At 43.9% G+C, this 22,314-nt stretch overlaps 1 protein-coding gene across 3 annotated transcripts in view; it reads left to right on the top strand.

The window, feature by feature from the left end:
* Positions 1 to 22,314, top strand: part of SVEP1 (sushi, von Willebrand factor type A, EGF and pentraxin domain containing 1) — a 538,231-nt gene that overhangs the window by 73,493 nt on the left and 442,424 nt on the right. For all 3 annotated transcript variants that reach the window (XM_030193745.1, XM_030193746.1, XM_030193744.1), the window contains exon 3: positions 712 to 888. In XM_030193745.1, coding sequence (XP_030049605.1) covers positions 712 to 888 — 177 coding nt within the window. The remainder of the gene's footprint in view (positions 1 to 711; positions 889 to 22,314) is intronic.

Genomic DNA, 22,314 nt, shown 5'->3' with positions numbered 1-22,314 from the left:
ATTTGATTCTTTATAGCTGTAGTAGTTCATGGGGCATGGGTGTGCTTTCTGGGATGTTCCACTACTTTGATAGAGGCATACTGGAGCTTTCTACTATGCACAGCTCCTTTGTACCAATGATGTCATTGGGAAAGATCAGTTTATCTATCTCCTTCTGCTGGCATGAAGGGATAACACCCAGCTGTTAAGGATAGTACAGCCAAACTAAAGGGAATTAACAGGTATGATTAATTTTCACCTTAATGCTTTGTGAGTATTGGAAAATTTGAATCATGTGTTTGTTTTTTGTGATCTTCATCTCAAAATCTTCTTCTTACTTGACTTTTTCTGTGGTTATCACCTATTGAGCTAGCATGGAGTGGGAATATAACCTTGTGCAAAATAAAGGGTTGAATTTCATTTTCTATTTATACTAGGAGAGAATGCAAAAGAATGTACCTGATATTTAAATTTCTTTTTTTTTTAAGTAATTTGTAGTTTTAAAAATTCTGTTGTGTTCATGACAAATCTACAGAAACTACATTTAACATTTGTATAAGCTTTCATGGTCCTAATTTTACTAGAGGCAACATATAGGAAGATACCTTTTCTTCATATTTTTCTAAGAGCAAAAACAGATGTATAACGTGCAGCACATGTGCTGATGATTCCAGCCTTTCTCTAACTTCTTACGGGTGTGTTTCTTTTTCTTTGTGGTGATTACGTTGCTAGATTTACCCTCTGGTGGTTATATCCAAGAAGACATTTCACACTGTTCCTATCTGTGTGAGGCAGGGGAAGACTGCTGTGATGTGATGGCCAGCTGTAAATGTGGTACTCATACTGGCCAATTTGAATGCATCTGTGAGAAGGGATACTATGGAAAGGGACTGCAGCATGAATGCACAGGTCAGTATCTACATCAATGATTTCAAATATATTGAATGCATGAGCTCAAATCTGAAGGTCCTATGTACAGAACACTTTTGTCATAGATTGAAAATGGTAAGACCCCCCCCCCCCCCACCCTTGGCAAAGCAGCACCTATATGTATCTCCATATTATGTACACAACATAATTGAGAAGGTAGAAAACATGTGCAAACCAGTGTATTTAAAGCCACATGTTAATGCTGTGTTGCTGTTTGCATGCATGGAAACCTGGAGGCATGTGACTTTAAAACTGAATAAGATGGTCCCACTTTAATTTAATTAATTAAATTAAAATATCTGTTACCTGCAGCTACCCACAGTTTTAGGTGATGTACAATAATACATATATAAAGTAAAAATTAGAACAGGCAAACAATAAAAAACAGATGAACCAGCTATTCCAACTTGAATTATTTCAAGATAGAATATTAACAGTGCTTCCAAATGAGCAAATGTTGACAAATATCAGAATGTATAAGTGAAACACAAAAGCATTCCAGTGATAGTCTCACAGGAAGAAGCTGGAGTAGGGCGGTATAGCAGGAAGTAATTCTTTAGTTGGAATCTGCTATCTAGGTGATGCAGTATCCCTTTGCTTCAAAGGATGTAGTTCTTGGGAGAGAAGGGTTAATGTTTTAGTGAGTCTGATGGTATGGATAACAAGGTATTAGAGGGTATTACAATGGCTTACTAGCTTTGCATGGTGTAAAAGTAGGTGGACATATAAAGATTTGAATGCAAAGAAGGAGCTGGGTTGGGTACCAACAAAGACACATTTGGAGGTCAAACCTAATACACTAGAGGCAGGTAGGGAATCTGGATGAGACAATGGTGCAAGGGCAGGGCTTTAGATCTGGTATGAAACTAGGCAGTATTTGGGGAAGAGCTTGGTCCAAAAAGATGGGCTATGTGTTAAGATGGAATGTGGCTGCTGGTGTTGGGAGGAGCTTTTAAACTGCCTCTTGGGGGGGGGGGGGGGGGTGAAAGCTCACATTATTTTGACCATTCACTCTTGAGAATCTTAAAACTACATCCCTTCCTTTTACTAAAGGGGTAAACTGTTCTGACAGGCAGAGCTAGTGTAGTCACAGAAGATCACAGAATATTCACTGTCTGTGATCAATCTACTTGCTGCCTTTCAGACTCCACATTCATTCATTGGTCTGAAAAACCTCCTGTTTACTATCATTTTATACTGTAACAACACCCTTGTGCGTTAAGAAAATCAGTGTCAAAAATCAACTTTACTTAAATGTTTACTTCTAAAAATGAGCATTCTTGCACTTACCTTAACCTGAGCCTTCCCTTCTCAATGGAGGCCACCCGTTTCACCCTCCAGCTGCTTCAGGTGATGAAATAACTTTGCAAATAAATAGCTGTGCTTTACATTTTACATTTCAAAAACTGCTCTTCCTGGCTGCCCCCCACTTCTAACATGACAAAAAGAAAAATACCACATCAATTAGCATACAATCTGTAGTCTACCTCAAGTTCCTTGAGTAACTTACAAATTGGCAGCATATATATGTTAAACAATATAGCTGATAGGCTGGATTCCTGACGTGTCTTAGTATTAATGGGAAGAAAATCTATAGAGTCATTACGAATCACATTTGGTCTAGCGGTTAGGATTCCTGGTTTTATTTAGAATATTGTGTACTAAAATGGTCAGTGGTCTTCTCATAAAACATATGAGGTCAGACTTAAAGATCTCAATGTGTCCTTTGGAAGAAAGGCGAGAGAGAGGGGAGGTATGATAGATCTATTTAAATACCTATGCTGTATAAATGCACAGGAGGCGAGTCTCTTTCAGTTGAAAGGAAGCTCTGGAATGAGGGAGCATAAGATGAAGGTTGAAAGGGGGTAGACTTGGAAGTAATTGAGGAAATATTTCTTCACAGAAATGGTGGTGAATTCGTAGAATGGTCTCCTGGTGGAAGTGGTGGAGATGAAAGCAGTATCTGAATCTGAGAGACCTTGGGACAAGTACATAGCATCTATAAAGGAGTAATAGGGAGAGTAGATGGCATGGATGGGCAGACTGGATAGGCCATATGGTCTTTATCTGCCTACATGTTTCTATGTTTCTTTGTAATCTTAGTCAAATATGTATATGTCACAGGGGCATAGCCAGACACCCAATTTTGGGTGGGCCTGAGCCCAAGATGGGTGGGCAGAAGAACTCCGTTTTCTATTTCTGTTGATGGCTCTCTCATTCTCCCTGTCTCCTCAGCTCGAAACCTTGGGGTCATCTTTGACTCTTCTCTCTCCTTCTCTGCTCATATCCAGCAGACCGCCAAGACCTGTCGTTTCTTTCTTTACAACATCCGTAAAATCCGCCCCTTTCTTTCCGAGCACTCTACCAAAACCCTCATCCACACCCTTGTCACCTCTCGTTTAGACTACTGCAATCTGCTTCTTGCTGGCCTCCCACTTAGTCACCTCTCCCCTCTCCAGTCGGTTCAAAACTCTGCTGCCCGTCTCATCTTCTGCCAGGGTCGCTTTACTCATACTACCCCTCTCCTCAAGACCCTTCACTGGCTCCCTATCCGTTTTCGCATCCTGTTCAAACTTCTTCTACTAACCTATAAATGTATTCACTCTGCTGCTCCCCAGTATCTCTCCACACTCGTCCTTCCCTACACCCCTTCCCGTGCACTCCGCTCCATGGATAAATCCTTCTTATCTGTTCCCTTCTCCACTACTGCCAACTCCAGACTTCGCGCCTTCTTTCTCGCTGCACCCTACGCCTGGAATAAACTTCCTGAGCCCCTACGTCTTGCCCCATCCTTGGCCACCTTTAAATCTAGAGTGAAAGCCCACCTCTTTAACATTGCTTTTGACTCGTAACCACTTGTAACCACTCGCCTCCACCTACCCTCCTCTCTTCCTTCCCGTTCACATTAATTGATTTGATTTGCCTAATTTATTTATTTTTTGTCTATTAGATTGTAAGCTCTTTGAGCAGGGACTGTCTCTCTTCTATGTTTGTGCAGCGCTGCGTATGCCTTGTAGCGCTATAGAAATGCTAAATAATAGTAGTAGTAGTAGTAGTAGTAGTCCCACAAGTGATTTGGTCTCTCCCTCACTTGCCTGCATGCCATATGGTCTCTCAAACATCCCCTCATCCCCTGCATACCTTTTAAATAGCAGCTTTTCACCAGCAGCAACTAATACACACTGCTCACGTTGACCCCACAGCCTTCTCTCTGATGCAACTTCCTGTTTCCGCATAGGTGGAAGTATATCAGAGGGAAGGCTGTGGGGCTGGTTTGAGAAGTATGTATCAGTCGCTGCTCACTACAGGCGAAGATCTGCTATTTACAAGGTATGCAGGAGGAACAGTTGTTGAAAGTTTTCAGCTGCTGGGACTTGGGGATCCTTGCCATCATAGGTGTGCTGCTACTAGGTGGGCCTGAGCCCAAAATGAATGGGCCTGGGCCCACCCTGGCCCACCCTTGGCTACGCCACTGATATGTCACAAAGAAGGATTAATGGAGAGTGTAAATACTATATGAACTCAAAAATATCTCTCACATGCTGGCACAGAGTATTTTTATGTAGATGACTATCATTCTGTGAAGAGCATTTAAATAATTTGTTAAGGTACATACTTTCTTTTAAGAAAAGGGGAAAAAAGCCTCAGCAATAAGCCCAACCATCCACCCCAGAAAATGTTAGGAGTAATGTGGGAGAAGGAAAATCCACGGGCTGTTGTGTCTTCACGGGCTCCAAAAAACCCCCTTATATTTCAAATTGTATAATACAAAAATGCTGACTTCACAGAACTGACTTAAAGTGGATCCCTACAATAAGTGAAGAAAAAAATGTTTTTGTAACTTAGCTCATTTTACAAATCAAGCAGACAATGTGTTAGTAGAGAAACAAAAATTATAGTAAGAGAGCTGCACATAAAGGGTTAACCCATAAACAAGTATGAACATCTGTTCACTGTACATGCCAGTTTTTAGTTATACGGTGTCCTGGTTGGGGTAGAGGGTTTTTATGTTAGAAGAGATACCATCTCTGGTTCCCTGGCAGTTGATGTATTAACACAGTTTTTCCTCTCTAAAATTCAGTTATTTCAGATACAATTACAACCCCCTTCTCTCTCCTCTCATCTGACTAATGATCACATTACAGTGTCCAACTGTTCTCCCACTCATGGTTGTTCTACCTCTAACTGACCTCTTTCCATTTATTTATTTTTATGTATTTATTGAGACTTACTATACCCCTGTAAACTAACTGGCAGATCACAGCAGTTCACAGAGCTAAAATTGACACAAACTGAGAATAAAGAAAGGAACTACAATTCTGGATAGGAAAGTAACCATTAAGACTGAAGAATAAACAAAGGTTTCAAGATACAAGGGGGGAGGGGGATGAAAAATGGACAAGGTGATAGGAACTAGAGGAAAGTCCAAAATCTAGGTGAAGTCAAATGCTTGATGGAAAAGTGAGGTCTTCAGGGCAAATTTAAATTTCTTAAAAGAGAGTTCAGCCCGGATTTAAAGGGGCAGTGAAGAAAAAAAGCACGATGCCTAGGGAATTTCAACTGGGTGCATCTAAGACTGGGGAGACAGAGATGGTTAACATTTAAAGAGCGAAGGAGCTGTGTCGGGGTGTACTGGATGATGAGTCTAGAAAAATAGGAGAGAAGGCCAATTCCAAGAGCTTTAAAAGTAAGGGTAAGAATTTTAAAGATTTTCCGTTTAATGACAGGGAGCCAATGGTGTTTAAGAAATGAAGGGGGAGACATGGTCAAATTTGCAGGCATGGCAGAGTAATCTGATTGCTGTATTCTGAAGGGACTATAGTTTCTTAAGCTGAAATTGAGGGCAACCCAGATATATTATATTACAATAGCCCAATCTAGTAACAAGCAACAAAAAGAGTAGCACGTGGAAGGAGTTACGATCAAAATGTCTTTTGACTGAACGAAGTTGACATAGGATGTAAAAGCCAGTTTAGCATAGATGGGAAATCTGTGGGACAAAGGAAAGTTGGGAGTTGAGAATGACCCTCAAATAGCAAAAGGAATCCACAGGTTGAATAGTACTGCCAAAGAGGATGAGAGGGATATTGGGGGTGGGAAGAACACCGGTAAACCAGCATGCTGCGATTTTATCTTTACTAAGAACTAAACTTTGATCAAGCAGCCACTGTCAGACAATCCTGAAGAGGGGTAAAAGATGGTAAATAAGGATTTGTGGGATAGATTAAAAGAATATCATGAGCATAAAAATGGAAAGAGATACCAGTGGATTGAATGACAGTGGCTAAAGGATTAAGAAAGAGATTGAAAAGGAGAGGGGATAAAATGGAGCCCTGGGGGACCCCACAGTCTAAAGGGCGAGAGAGCGATGTTGAGGAGAGAGTAGTAATCTTATGTGAATGATTTGTTAGGAAAGAGGAAAACCAGGAGAGGACAGAACCAGTGAGTCCCAAAGAGACGAGGTGAGCTAAAAGTAGGGAGTGGTTGATAAGGTCAAACGCTGCAGAAGGGTCGAGCGAGATAGTGAGCACAGCATTATGTTTCATGAGAGAGAGAGAATTTTAGGTAATAAATTAAGCTTGGTGGTTTTCAGCCACGAGGATGGAAAAGGGTATGTGTTCTTCATACCTTCATACCTGAAAGGGTTTTAGAAAGAGAGAACAAGGACTGAGGTTCAAATGAAGACCAGGAGGGTGAACTGGCAGGCAAAGATGAGTTTTTGTTGTGGACAAGAGATGACGGTGAGTCATGGAACCTGCTGCCTAAAGAAAAAGGAGGGCCACTTGGAGTGGGGGATGGCAAAGAATTACGAAGATCTGAAATTTTTGATGCAAAAAAATTGGGATAGCATCTCTGCAGGAAGGATTAAATTGTTTCTGGAGTTGGGATTGGGTGATGTTAAGGAGTGTTAAGCTTTTTAGATATATTGGGGGCTGTTTTAAGGAAGGAGGAAAAGTATTGGGATTATAAAAATCTACTATATCTATGTGAAGCTAGAAAACTGAATCCCCGACAGGCGAGATGGTCCTTATTCTTTACTCGCTTTGATTTTCATTTATTTATTTATTTTATAGCATTTATACCCCGCTTTTTCCCGCTCAATAGCAAGTTCAATGCGGCTTACAAGTTGTGTTACAAAGTATCACAGAGGTTACACAAGTATGGTACAAAGATTCACATAGATGACACAAAGTATGGTACAAAGTATAAAGAGATGTTCAAGTTATAAAGAGTAGAAAAATATGAAGAGATGTGAGGGAGAGGATTGGCGTGTAGGTAGTGCTGATGGTGAGGAATTAAGTTCAAGGATAAAGTTGGGTTGTTTGGGTAAGCTTGTTTGAAGAGGTAAGTTTTCAGCCGCTCTACATCTCACCTTTCGTCCTGCAGAGAAAAATGTCCATGCTGATGCCTTGTCTAGATCCTTTGACCAGACTAAAGACCTGGAAGAGCCTCAATTCATCCTAGATCCCACCAAGATTGTAGCTATCGCAACCTCAACCAGGATTTAAGAGGGTACTGCTCCTTTGAGCTCATTTCTCACAATTGGCAGGATACCCTGGAATCCGAAGACCTTAGACTTTCTGTCACGCACATACTGGTGGCCACGTATGGCACAAGGTGTTCACCACTTTGCACTCACTTGTCCTAGATGTGTACATAAGTACATAAGTACATAAGTAGTGCCATACTGGGAAAGACCAAAGGTCCATCTAGCCCAGCATCCTGTCACCGACAGTGGCCAATCCAGGTCAAGGGCACCTGGCACGCTCCCCAAACGTAAAAACATTCCAGACAAGTTATACCTAAAAATGCGGAATTTTTCCAAGTCCATTTAATAGCGGTCTATGGACTTGTCCTTTAGGAATCTATCTAACCCCTTTTTAAACTCCGTCAAGCTAACCGCCCGTACCACGTTCTCCGGCAACGAATTCCAGAGTCTAATTACACGTTGGGTGAAGAAAAATTTTCTCCGATTCGTTTTAAATTTACCACACTGTAGCTTCAACTCATGCCCTCTAGTCCTAGTATTTTTGGATAGCGTGAACAGTCGCTTCACATCCACCCGATCCATTCCACTCATTATTTTATACACTTCTATCATATCTCCCCTCAGCCGTCTCTTCTCCAAGCTGAAAAGCCCTAGCTCAAAACAAGACTCCCCGCACGCAACCCTCCTCCAACCGCTACCTCCACCCACAGAACCCTGGCAAGAAATAGCCAAGGATTTCATCACCGATCTGCCACCCTTGGAGGGGCATATTGTCATCTGGGTGGTAACTGACCATTTTTCCACAATGGCCCGCTTTATTCCTATGACCAAACTTCCATCTGCAGCAACCTTAGCACAAGCTTTCATTCAACGTATTTTCTGTTTACATGGCTTACCATCTCAAATACAAAGCGACTGGGGGCACATAATTCACCTCCCAGTTCTGCGACGTCTGTGTTCCTTGCTAGGAGTCAAGCTTCACTTCTCCCAATCACCCTCACACTAATGGGCAAACTGAGCGCATTAATCAGGCTCTTAATACCTTCCTTCAAATATATGTCAATGCATAGCAGGACAACTGGTCTGCACTACTACCTTGGGCAGCGTTTGCCTACAGCAACAATACACATGACTGCTCCCTATGGTCTCCTTTTTACATCCTGTATGGACGTCATCCTTATCAACACCTGCCTATTCCCAACTACTGGTTGCACACCAGGTCATTTGTGACAACCAAGAACTCTGGAGAGAGGTACATCTACAGCTTCAACGTGCATCTAATATATTTAAACAGGCATACCGGAAAAGAAGAAAGGCACCCCTCCTTTATCCTGGGCAGAAAGTATGGCTTAGTACCAAGTTCTTACTCCTTCGACTACTGTCTACAAGTTCATCCCTCGCTTCATTGGGCCATTTACGGTAAAAGACCAAATTGTCATTTATAGTCTCATCTATCCCCTACCATGAAAATCTACAATGCCTTTCACATCTCACTCTTGAAGCCCTTCCTTTCTTCCAAGTGGCATTCTGAACCATCTGACACTCCGACTCCTGTCTCTACCCTGGATCTATCTAAGGGCTCAGGAAGTTTATGCTTGGAATAAACTTCCTGAGCCCTTACGCCAAGCCCCCTCCCTACCCATCTTCAAATCCTTGCTCAAAGCCCACCCTTCAATGTCGCCTTTGAGCAGGGACTGTCCTTCTATGTTAAATTGTACAGTGCTGCGTAACCCTAGTAGCGCTTTAGAAATGTTAAGTAGTAGTAGTAGATCCAGAGTTTGAAGTTCAAGAGATTTTGGATGTTAAGAGAGGTTTCGGACATCTCTACTATTTGCTTTCTTGGAAAGGCTTTGGCCCGGAGGATAGCACTTTGGAGCCTGCTGAAAATGTCCATGCTCTCGTCTTAACCCAGTCTTTTCATGCCTGCCACCCTTATAAGCCTGGACTGGGGAGGAGGAGGAGCGGCTTTTTGGTTGGGGGGGGGGGGATACTTTCACGGAGATGCCTTACTGCTCTTGTGTGATGCTCTGGGCCTGTCTTCTGCCAGGCTGGGGCTCTGACATCCGTCTGCCAGTGCCGCTTCCGCTGCCTTTTGTGCTCTGTGCGCCTCCCCTGCTGGCTCGCTCGTCCCGTGCGGTCCGGGCCACCCAATGCAAATCGGCATTGTGGCTGCCCTTCTGGATCCTCTGCTTTTTCTTCTGGGAGCGGGTGACGTCATGCCTGACCATCAGACACCGGCTTCTAGTTCTGGGCTGAGTTCCCTTCTGTCTGATGCCTCAGCTACTGCTTGGTGGTTCCTGGTGCTGCGCTTGTTCTTTCACCTTGCCTGAACCTCGGACACCTCTGTTTTCTGCCTGCCTAGACCTCTGTGGAGACCGGACCTTCCTTCTCCTGTTGTGGTCAGCTCTACTTGGAGTTCCTGCTGCTTCCTCCTCACCCACTCTTATCTCCTTTGGAAGTCCTGGGCTGGATGCAGAGTTGTGCGTCGTCCTGGAGGCATTCATTTGGGCCTGATGCATCGGGGGATTCGCAACTCATGGTTGGGGGAGCTCGGAATGTGATGGTGTCAACTCCTGCCTCTTCTGTATCAAGTGCGCGGCAAGCCTCGGCATCCATATGTATTAATCATTCATTTAGGTGGAAATGAGATGAACAGCTGGATGGGCAAAAGGCTGATCAACACCATCAAGGATGATTTGTGCTTTGTGCTCTTCTGGTTTCCTACTACCAAGATTGGCTTTGTTGGATCTTATTCCCAGGCCTGCTTGCTTACAATCACACAAGTGGAGATGGGGCTTGCACAAAATTAACCACCAGATTGGGGTCTGGTTGATGGTGAGAAGGGGCTATCAGATTAGGCATGAATGGGTTGACACACAGTGTGCCAGCATTTTTGCTTGGAACAGGGTTCGCCTGTGGACATTGGCCTGGATCTTTTCCTAAATGATATTCAGGAGTTGCTTGAGTGGTTTAGTTTGGAGGGGGGGGGGGCTTTGATAGGCTGCAGCTTTCCTTTTGATGTGTGGTCTTTGAGGGGTGTCAAAGGCCTCTGTGGTGGAAAACTCGAGCTATAAGAACGATGGCTCATGGGGGATGAGCCAGGTATTCAAAAGGCAGGTCGGGAGACCCTGATTAAAGGTGTGGAGGTTCACACCAGCTGGGGCTTTTGTTGACGTGGCGGAGCCAAAAGCAGAAGATTGGTGGTGGAACACTGGAAGCGGATGTGCTGCTTTGCTGACAAGGCGAGAAGCGGCAGGGGGTTTTGAATGTTATTTTGTACTTTAGTAGCTGTAGCTCAGGGGTGATGTTGTTTAAAGATGTTGCTATGTTTTTAAAGATGTTAATAAATTAAGCTGTGGTCTACTGTTATCCAAGTTATTTTCTGTGAGAGTGTTTTTGGCATAGGTGGGTTATATTAATAGGGAAATTATGGGCAGAGGATAAAGAGCCTAAGATGGTTATAATGTTAATGAGAAAAGGAGGGGGGAATAAAAATAGTGAGGGGTTCGGCAGTTAGTGTTTGAGCTGCCCTAGCGAACAGGTCCCATATCCAAGAGTTAAAACACTGATTTCTTTTGAACGTTTACATTTACTGGAAATTGCAAAAGTGTGCAAAGGCCAAACATTTACGGAAACCAAATGGAAGAATGTAATGTGTTTTGTCTATGGAGGTCAATTGCAGTTTAAGAAAGCAAAACTCTTAATAGTAGATGTTATCGTCAACTCCCCTTAAACTGTCAGCTTCTCATCCTTGATTGGCAGTGTGCCATTGGAGAGGAAGCACGCCTGGATTATTCCCATGAGGGTGCTGACAAAAAGTCTGTTCCACACTGTGAACTTATCTTTTTGTCTAGGCACCTATTTTTTTAAGACTAGGAGCAGATGCAGATGTTAATACAACTTTTCTTGTTATGTAGATGAATACTTTTCTGTATTCTTTAGTCTGTAGTGATTCTCTGATCAGCTGTGATTTAGGCAAATTTGTGCTTCTGATAGAGTGCACAGGAACAGGAAACAATAATGAACAGTCTAAGAAGTAACATAGCAAACAGGTGTCAGAGTAACAATCACTTTGTAGTTGTGGTTTTGTTTACATATTTTGAACTATGTATCTTTCTGTGCATTTAAGCATGTATGGTATGGGTGCATTGATGAGCTGGAAAAAATCTAGTGAGCCATTTCTGCATGATTTAATATTCACACTGTCCAAATTCCTATTTTTTTTTAACCATATATGTAGAATGGAACACCATATCTGAATATTGCTGTTTTGAGATATGTTAAAAGCAGTGTTATTCAAAATAGTAGGTCAAAGTACCTAAGTAAAAATCAATGTGTATTTTAATAGTTAAATAAAAGTACAATGAAGAACACATTAAAAATGTACTTAAGTGAAAGTAAAAAAGTTACTGCCTAATACAATACTTTTTGAGTAAAAAGTAAAAGTACCATAACTACAGCCTTCCGATGCTAAAAAAGAAGGTTGCTGATTCAAAATATCAGTACTATAGCAGCCAAATAGGTGAAGATGATCTTGACAACAACAAACTTTTCTCCTTAGTTAAAATACTAGCTTCCAGTAATGATGATGAATATTCATAGAAAGCATGCCCCTCCACCCAAGACCTAGCTAATCATTTCGCCAATTTTTATTCTCCAAATTAGGACTGAACTATCTAAAGCTACTCCAACAGAGGAAAATAGTCCAACCCGTAGTTCAGCCTCAATTGCCAAAGTTCCTACAATCCAAGGACTAAAAACTGACCAAAACTGGGAATCTTTTCAACCATTAACAGTTGAGGATGTAAGATCATTGCTGTTGAAATACTCTCGAGCCAACTGATCCCTGGATCAATGTCCAAAATATCTACTCAAATCCCTCCCTATGGAAGCAATAAACTGGTTACTTGATGGTCTCAATGAGCTGTTAAAAAACTGGCTTTCTTCCTCCTGCTATTAGCAAAATTGTTCTCACGCTGCTGTTAAATGAATTCTTTGCTTTGGTCTTCACTGAGGAAGATTTGGGTGGGATACCGGTGCCGGAAATGGTATTCGAAGCTGACAAGTCAGAGAAACTTAATGAATTCTCTGTAAACCTGGAGGATTTAATGGGGCAGTTTTACAAACTGAAGAGTAGCAAATATCCTGGACCGGATGGTATTCATCGCAGAGTACTGATATAACTGAAAAATGAGCTTGCGGAGCTATTGTTAGAAATATGTAATTTATCCTTAAAATCGAGCATGGTACCGGAAGATTGGAGGGTGGCCAATGTAACGTTGATTTTTAAAAAAGGTTCCAGAGGAGATCCGGGAAATTATAGACTGGTGAGTCTGACGTTGGTGCCGGGCAAAATGGTAGAGACTATTATTAAGAACAAAATTACAGAGCATATTCAAAAGCATGGATTAATGAGACAAAGTCAACATGGATTTAGTGAAGGGAAGTCTTGCCTCACCAATCTACTACATTTCTTTGAAGGGGTGAACAAACGTGGATAAAGGTAAGCTGGTTGATATTGTGTATCTGGATTTTCAGAAGGCGTTTGACAAAGTACCTCATGAAGGACTCCAGAGGAAATTGGAGAGTCATGGGATAGGAGGTAGTGTTCTACTGTGGATTAAAAACTGGTTAAAAGATAGAAAACAGAGAGTAGGGTTAAATGGTCAGTATTCTCAATGGAGAAGGGTAGTTAGTGGGGTTCCCCAGGGCTCTTTGCTGGAACTGCTGCTTTTTAACATATTTATAAATGACCTAGAGATGGGAGTAACTAGTGAGGTAATTAAATTTGCTGATGACACAAAGTTATTCAAAGTTGTTAAATTGCGGGAGGATTGTGAAAAATTACAAACGGACCTTACGAGACTGGGAGTCTAAATGGCAGATGATGTTTAATGTGAGCAAGTGCAAAGTGATGCATGTGGGAAAGAGGAACCTGAATTATAGCCATGTCATACAAGGTTCCACATTAGGAGTCACGGACCAAGAAAGGGATCTAGGTGTCGTCGTTGATGATACGTTGAAACCTTCTGCTCAGTGTGCTGCTGCGGCTAAGAAAGCAAATAGAATGTTAGGTATTATTAGGAAAGGAATGGAAAACAAAAATGAGGATGTTATAATGCCTTTGTATCGCGCCATGGTGCAACCGCACCTCAAATATTGTGTTCAATTCTGGTCGCCGCATCTCAAAAAAGATATAGTGGAATTAGAAAAGGTGCAGAGAAGGGCGACAAAAATGATAAAGGGGATGGGACGACTTCCCTATGAGGAAAGGCTAAAGCGACTAGGGCTCTTCAGCTTGGAGAAAAGGCGGCTGAGGGGCGATATGATAGAGGTCTATAAAATAATGAGTGGAGTTGAATGGGTAGATGTGAAGCGTCTGTTCACGCTTTCCAAAAATACTAGGACAAGGGGGCATGCAATGAAGCTATAAAGTAGTAAATTTAAAATGAATCAGAGAAAAGGTTTCTTCACTCAACGTGTAATTAAACTCTGGAATTCGTTGCCAGAGAATGTGGTAAAGGCGGTTAGCTTAGTGGAGTTTAAAAAAGGTTTGGACGCTTCCTAAAGGAAAAGTCCATAGACCGTTATTAAATGGACTTGGGGAAAATCCACTATTTCTGGGATAAGCAGTATAAAATGTTTTGTACATTTTTGGGATCTTGTCGGGTATTTGTGACCTGGATTGGCCACTGTTGGAAACAGGATGCTGGGTTTGATGGACCTTTGGTCTTTCCTAGTATGGCAATACTTATGTACTTATGGCTAGATGTAACATCGCCTGCAAACTTCCATCCAGTTGCAAGCATACCTGTTTTTACTAAAGTATTAGAAACCTATATCAGTAAACAACTCTATTTATATGTGGAAACATTTTCTGTATTATACTGGTCACAATTTGGCTTCAGATCGCCACATAGTATGGAATCATTGCTGCTATTGCTAACTACATCTGTCAAACAACACCAATGCGAAGGTGACCAAGTAATTCTTCTCCAACTTGATATATTGGTGGCGTTCAATGTGGTTGACCACACATTGCTACTCGAACTCCTGGAGCAGATAGGAATAACAGGGACTATGATCAATTGGTTCAGTGAATTCCTTTCAAATCGAAGCTATTCTGTCAAGCAGAACAACCAACTTTTCAACTACTGGTCTCCTAACTTCAGGGTCCCCCAGGGATCTCCACTCTCCTGTTCAATCTCTTTATGTCATCCCTTGCCTCAATACACCTGGGTCTTAATGAACTACTGTTATCCTACTACTACTACTACTACTATAAATCACTTCTATAGTGCTACCAGTCGTACGCAGCGCTTTACAATTGAACATGAAGAAGACAGTCCCTGCTCAAAAGAGCTTACAATCTAAATCAGGACAAACAGACAGGACCAAAAAGGATAAGGGAAGGACAGACAGAAGGACACATAAGGTTAAGATAAAAGTTACAAGTCAGGAGTCGAAAGCAGCATCAAACAGGTAGGCCTTTAGCCCGGATTTGAAGGCAGCCAGGGATGGAGCTAGACGTAATGGCTCAGGAAGCCTATTCCAGGCATAAGGTGCAGCGAGATAGAAGGAGCGGAGTCTGGAGTTAGCGATGGAGGAGAAGGGTGCAATTAGGAGAGATTTGCCTAGTGAACGGAGTTCTAGGGAAGGAGTGTAGGGAGAGATGAGGGTGGAGAGGTAGTGAGGGGCTGCAGAGTGAATGCACTTATAGGTCAACACGCAGATGACATCCTGCTTCTTTAACCAGTGACAGGATAAAAAAAAGATACAACTCAGTCTGTAGCGAATGGCATGACTGCTGCTAGCACCTGGGCTCTAACCAATAAACTGAAATTGAATGCACAAAAAACCAAGGTGCTGTGGTTCCTAATCAGGGAGTTGAGGTCCCATCATCAATATCTTTGTCCAGTGGTCAAAGCTTTACAGTTGAGTCTGAAACCAGATTACTAGGGGTCTTGCTTGATTCTTCACACACCTTCTCTTCCCATATTAACCAGCTATGGAAGAAAACAGTATTCAAAATGAAACAGCTACGTCTAGTCAGATCATTCTTCTACCAAAAAGTCTTTGCACTACTAGTTCAAATGTTAGTCCTACCTCACTTGGATTATTGTAATGTTCTATTTCTTGCTATTAAATGTCAATATCAGAAAAACTGCAAATCATACAGAATACAGCTGCAAGACTAATATACAGATTGAATAGATATACTAGTGTTTCAGCTCATCTTAACAAACTGCACTGGCTTCCCATAGCAGAAAGACTTAGGTTCAAAGCTGCTTGTTTAGTTTTTCAAATCTTACAGGGTTCCATCTCTGAACTGCTAAGACCGCTTCGCTATGTTTGTCCAGTCTACATAGTAACATAGTAAATGACAGCAGATAAAGACCTGTACGCTCCATCCAGTCTGCCCAACAAGATAAACTCATTTAAAGACAATTCGAAATCAGAAGCTTTTCAGCTCTCTGTTCCCTGTACTTGGAGTTAAAATATGGAACTCTCTACCTATTGCCATCAGAACAGAAAACAGCTACCTTAGCTTCAGGAAGAGGCCTAAAGTTCTTTCTCTTCCCAAAGACTGCTTCATAACAATCCATTGACTTCTACCTCCTAGTATCATCCATTATCCCTTCCTATAATGTTTTTGGTCTCATGCATTACACCAATGGTCTCTAATTGTTCTCATACCAACATTATCGGCTTTTGTCTTACCTAGCATGTAAACCGCATTGAACCTCGGAAAGGGGATATTAGCGGTATACAAGAATTGATTTGATTTGAATGCAGCTATTGTTAACATTTTTATCCCAACAATTTATTGCTCTATAAATCAATCTACTTCGCATTTAGTAAAACTAATTTTTGAAAATGACTGTCACTCAAGTGAGTGTGCTTGTGAGTCATTAATCCATCACATCTAAAAAGGTGTTCAACAACTGCACTATCAGGAAGTGGATTGTTCAGTCTGATAAAAAGTTCCTTCAAATCGGGCCAGGCTGCAATATTACTGATTCCTTTTAACTGGGTCTGCAGGTATTGATCAAAGGAATCTGTCTGAAGCATTTGACTTCCTTATAGCAAAAAATGCTTTATCATCATCGTTGTCATTATCACCTGCATTAGTAGTAGTGTTAATTCTTCACTTGCATCTTCATCTTTGTTATCATTGTCATACTGTCCAATTACAGAGAAGATTTTAACAAAGTTGAAATCATTGTCTATTGTTGTCCTATTTTTCAACTGGTGGCAAGCTCTGAATATCTTCAAGAACTGATGCAAGAATGTCAAATGTATGGAAACTCTTCAGTCTTAAGGCCAGACAAGCAGACTATCAATCCAGTGGACTGTCACACCAATATAAAAATTTCCATGGGATGTCCAGTAGTCTGTTGTGATAGAGACATGTATGTATGTTCACCAAGAATTGTAACTAGCTTCAGCTTCATCTCCGCTTCAAAGTGACCAAATGCATCACTGTTCTATTTGGCTGGAGACTAGTAACCAGTTCAACAAAACAGGCAACTCTACTGTTCTCATAGGCTGTACTCTCTGAACACCAAAAATTTAAGATGAGATGATCCACTGTTTGTGTGACGAGGTTTGCAATAGCAAAATCCTGTTCCAGGTTTTGCTGTTTCATTTGGTCTACTGAGGAATTATCATTTAGGTGTCTCTGCCAGTTTTACTTTTTACTTTTAACTGCAAGCATCAGAAGTAACTAGGTAAAAGTAATAAAAATTGGTAAAATTTTATTATTCTCTGAGGACAAACAGGCTGCTTGTTCTCACATGTGGGTCGGTGTCCACGGCTGCCCAGGAAATGGCAAATTTTTCTACAGCAAAATTTAAAAAGTTTTGTCAGAGCCTTTTAGCGCACGCCCCCGCACATGCATGGACAACTTCCCACCCGTCACGTGAATGTTCCCACTCAGTTTTTTTTCTTGTCCGCGGTGAGGTGAAGAGGTTTTTCCCTGTTCGTTTCGCTGGCGCAGGAAAGAGAGTCTTGACGATTCTTTTAATATTTTTTTTCTTATATCGTTATTTGTTCTTTTAAAAAAACAACAATAAACTGTATTTTTTTTCTTAGTTTTTTGGCACTTTTTAAGTTTTCTTTCTTTTCGACGCGGCCTTAGGCTGCGCAGTTGGGATTTTCCCCTTTTGTGCCTTTTACTTTTTTGGCACGATTGCGTTGTTAATTTCGCCGAAGCCGTTTTTCCTTCCATGTCATTGAACACACCCAGCGGCTTCAAACGTTGTACTCGGTGCAACTGGACCATCTCGGGTACCGATACCCACGCTTGGTGTATCCAGTACCTTGGGCCCGACTATAGCCCAGCCGCTTGCAGTCTGTGTTTTCGCATGAAGAAATGGACCCAAGCATCTCGAGAAGCCCAACGAGAGCTTTTTGGGGCTCGGTCTGGTTCTTTGACGTCGACATCGGTACCGAGGTCGGCAGCATCGATATCGAGGGACTCATCAACGTCGGGAGCGAAGGTAATGGCTGCGGAACGACCAACTCGTGCTGTGAGCAGTGAGGCATCGAGTTGGTCTCCACCTGTCTCGAGGCCTCCTGTTATGCAGGCCGCCCGGGACCGACCTTCGTTGGACCCAACCCCGAGGAGACGGGAAGATTCCACATCTTTCTCAACGGTACTGAGGAGTCTCGATGACTGGCGTCAAGCGAAGGCGAAGAAGCACCGTCATCGTTCTCCTTCGACACACGGTGCCAGGAGCTCTGGGGCATCGAGGGATTTGGCACCCGAGAAGCGTTGGCACCGAGAGGATCGCTCTCCCTCTCTTCAGGAGGTGCCGATGCGTCGGTCTAACAGCCCGGTACCTGCTCCCAAGCCTCGACAGATTCTGCCACCGGCTCCTTTACCGACCCCGCAGCTTGTCCGACAGCGGCTCTCAACAAGCGCATCAGGGCCTTGCTTCCAGAGCATCTGGAAGGGTTACTGCGCCAGTCTGCTTCGGTGTCAGGGGTGCTTGCGCCTTCCGTACCATCTGCTGCAGCGGCATCTGGCCCTTTGCCTGTGGTGAGGACCCCGACCTCGGTGCCGACTGCGGCATCGGTGTCGGCTGCCACTCAGGTCGACACCCCTTCGACGTCGGTGGAGGAAGCTTCACCAGAGTCCAGACAGGCGTTGACTTCTTGGTACTGCCATTGAGGACGTCGTTCCTTGGCATCGAGGCAGGCTCAGTTTCAGACTGCTCTGAGGGATGTCTTGTCCGAAACTGAAGATGAGCATTCGTGGCAGGAAGAGGAGAATCCCAGGTACTTTTCTTCTGACGAGTCCTATGGGATTCCTTCTGAACCTTCCCCTCCACTAGAAGGGAGACTTTCTCCACCAGAGAGTCTATCCTTCACCTCCTTTGTCCGGGAAATGGCTGTGGCTATTCCCTTCCCTATGGAAGTTGAGGATGAGCCCAGGGCTGAGATGCTCAAGGTCCTGGGTTATCCTTCTCCGCCTAGAGAGGCTGCAATGGCTCCTTTGCATAATGTACTGAAGGAAGTCCTTATGCGAAACTCGTTGTTCCCTCTGTCTTATCCCGTGATCCTGAAAAAGACTGAATCCCAATATCGGATTCATGGGGAGCCTGGATTGATGAGGTCTCAGCTACCTCACAATTCCATGGTGGTGGACTCCACTCTCAAAAGAGCCAAGAGTACTAGGGGCTATGCCTCGGCGCCCCCAGGCAGAGAATCTAGGACTCTTTTGGGAGGAAGGCGTATCAGGCCGCTATGCTCACTGCCAAAATCCAAACATACCAGCTCTTCATGAGCATCCACTTGTGGAACTCGGTGAGGCAGCTGTCTAGCTTGGTTGATGCACTCCCTCCAAGCTTGGTTGATGCACTCCCTCCAAGCTTGGTTGATGCACTCCCTCCAGAGCAGGCCGAACCTTTTCGCCAGGTGGTCAGGCAGCAGAAGGCGTGTCGAAAATTCCTGGCCAAGGGTACGTTCTACACTTTTGATGTAGCATCCAGGATCACTGCCCAAGGTATAGTGATGCGCAGACTCTCATGGCTGCGTGTCTCTGACTTGGATCATTCGGTCCAGCAGCGGATGGCGGATGTTCCTTACCGGGGGTGGGGGGTAACCTTTTTGGTGAGCAAGTAGAGGATTTTGTTAATCAGATTAAAAAGCATTATGATGCTATGGATTCTTTCTCCCACCGGGCCCCTTCTGCTTCAGCCTCCTCATCTAGGAGGTTTTTTGGAGGGAACAGAAGTGCTCCCGATTCCTACTCTAGGCGTAGGTACACTCCTGCTTCTCGGCGGCCTGCCCAGGCTCAGCCCCAGTGAGCTCGTTCTCGTCAACAGCGTGCATATAAGGCCCATTCTGCTCCCCAGCAAAAGCAAGGGACCGGCTTTTGGCTCCAGTTCAGCATAGCCTCTGTCAAAGTGTCCGTGCCGGACAACTTGCCGGTAGGAGGGAGGTTGATGTTTTTTCACCAAAGGTGGCCTCTCGTAACCTCCGACCGGTGGGTTCTTCAATAGTCCGGTTAGGATACACCCTCAATCTGATATCCAAACCTCCAAATTGCCCACCGGGAGCTCATTCTTATAGCTCCCAGCACAGGCAGGTACTTGCAGAGGAACTCTCCGCCCTTCTAAAGGCCAATGCAGTCAAACCCATTCCACCAGGGGAAGAAGGGCTGGGATTCTATTCCAGGTACTTCCTTGTGCAAAAGAAAACAGGGGGGATGCGTCCCATCCTAGACCTAAGGGGCCTGAACAATTATCTAGTCCGAGAAAAGTTCAGGATGGTTTCCCTGGGCACCCTTCTTTCCATGATTCAGGAAAATGATTGGCTATGCTTTCTGGACTTAAAGGATGCTTATACCCATATCTCAATACTTCCAGCTCACAGGAAGTATCTTCGGTTTTGGCTAGGAACGCAGCACTTTCAGTACTGTGTACTGCCCTTTGGTCTAGTGTCTGCGCCCAGAGTGTTTACCAAGTGCCTGGCTGTAGTTGCAGCATCGCTACGCAGACTGGGAGTGCATGTCTTTCCTTATCTCGACGATTGGCTGTTGAAGTGCACATCGGAGGTGGGCGCTCTGCAGTCCATGCGAATGACTATTCAGGTGCTAGAGCTACTGGGGTTCGTGATCAATTATACCAAGTCCTATCTCACCCCAGTTCAAAAATTGGAGTTCATTGGAGCACTGTTGAAAATGAAGACAGTTTGAGCTTTTGTCCACGAGGCGAGGGCAGACAATCTCCTGATCCTAGTGTCTATGGTTCGAGCATCTCAACAGATCACGGCTTGGCAGATGTTGAGACTTCTGGGGCATATGGCCTCCTCAGTTCACGTAACTCCCATGGCGCGTTTACACATGAGATCAGCTCAGTGGACCCTAGCTTCCCAGTGGTATCAAGCTGTGGGCAGTCTAGAGGATGTGATCCAACTGTCCACCGACTTTCGGAATTCGTTGCAGTGGTGGATGATTCGGCCCAATTTGACCTTGGGACGTCCATTCCAAATTCCTCAGCCTCAAAAAGTGCTGACGATGGATGCATCCCTCCTGGGGTGGGGAGCTCATGTAGATGGAAAAGCGCGGGGTACAAATGTAATAAATAAATAGATGGGCTTCACACTCAAGGAGCTTAGTCCTTTCAGGAAAAAGGTCTGCACATCAACCTTCTGGAATGAAGAGCGATCTGGAATGGTCTAAAGGCTTTCAGAGATTGGCTGTCCAACCAAGTAATCTTAATTCAGACAGAGAACCAGGTTGCCGTGTACTACACCAACAAGCAGGGGGGCACCGGTTCTCACTTTCTGTGTCAGGAAGCTGTCCAGATGTGGCTTTGGGCACGCCATCACGGCATGTTTCTCCAAGCCACTTATCTGGCAGGCGTAAACAACAGTCTGACCGACAGGCTGAGCAGGATAATGCAACTGCATGAGTGGTCACTGAACATGGGTGTAGTCCGCAAGATCTTCTGAGCATGGGGCACCCCCTCGGTGGATCTTTTTGCCACTCAGATCAATCATAAAGTCCCCCAGTTCTGTTTCAGGCTCCAGGCCCATGACAGACTAGCGTCAGATACCTTTCTCCTACATTGGGGAACAGGCCTTCTGTATGCGTATCCTCCCATACCTCTAGTAGGGAAGACTTTGCTGAAACTCAAGCAAGACTGCGGAACCATGATTCTGATAGCTCCTTTCTGGCTGCGCCAGATTTGGTTCCCTCTTGTTCTGGAGTTGTCCTCCGAGGAACCGTGGAGATTGGAATGTTTTCCAACTCTCACCACCCACAACGAGGGGTTGCTTCTACATCCCAACCTCCAGTCTCTTTCTCTTATGGCCTGGATGTTGAGAGCTTATAATTCACCTCGTTGGGTCTTTCAGAGGGTGTCTCTCGAGTCTTGCTTGCTTCCAGGAAAGATTTCACCAAGAGGTGTTACTTTTTCAAACGGAGGAGGTTTGCCATCTGGTGTGACAGCAAGGCCCTAGATCCTCTTTCTTGTCCTACACAGACCCTGCTTGAATACCTTCTACACTTGTCAGAGTCTGGTCTCAAGACTCCACCTTAGTGCGATTAATGCTTATCATCGGCGTGTAGAAGGTAAGCCGATCTCTGGACAGCCTTTAGTTGTTCGCTTCATGAGAGGTTTGCTTTTGTCAAAGCCCCCTGTCAGACCTCCACCGGTGTTAAGGGATCTCAACGTCGTTCTCACCAAGCTGATGAAAGCTCCTTTTGAGCCATTGAATTCCTGCCATCTGAAGTACTTGACCTGGAAGGTCATTTTCTTGGTGGCTGTTACTTCAGCTCATAGAGTCAGTGAGCTTCAGGCCTTGGTAGTTCATGTACCTTAAATCAAATTTCATCACAACAGAGTAGTCCTCCGCTCGCAACCTAAGTTCCTGCCAAAGGTGGTGTCGGAGTTCCATCTGAA

This window comes from Microcaecilia unicolor, chromosome 2 (assembly GCF_901765095.1).
Source record: "Microcaecilia unicolor chromosome 2, aMicUni1.1, whole genome shotgun sequence".
NCBI classification, from domain to species: domain Eukaryota; kingdom Metazoa; phylum Chordata; class Amphibia; order Gymnophiona; family Siphonopidae; genus Microcaecilia; species Microcaecilia unicolor.
Note: the sequence above shows the minus strand (reverse complement) of the source record. Positions and strands in the feature narration are given on the sequence as shown.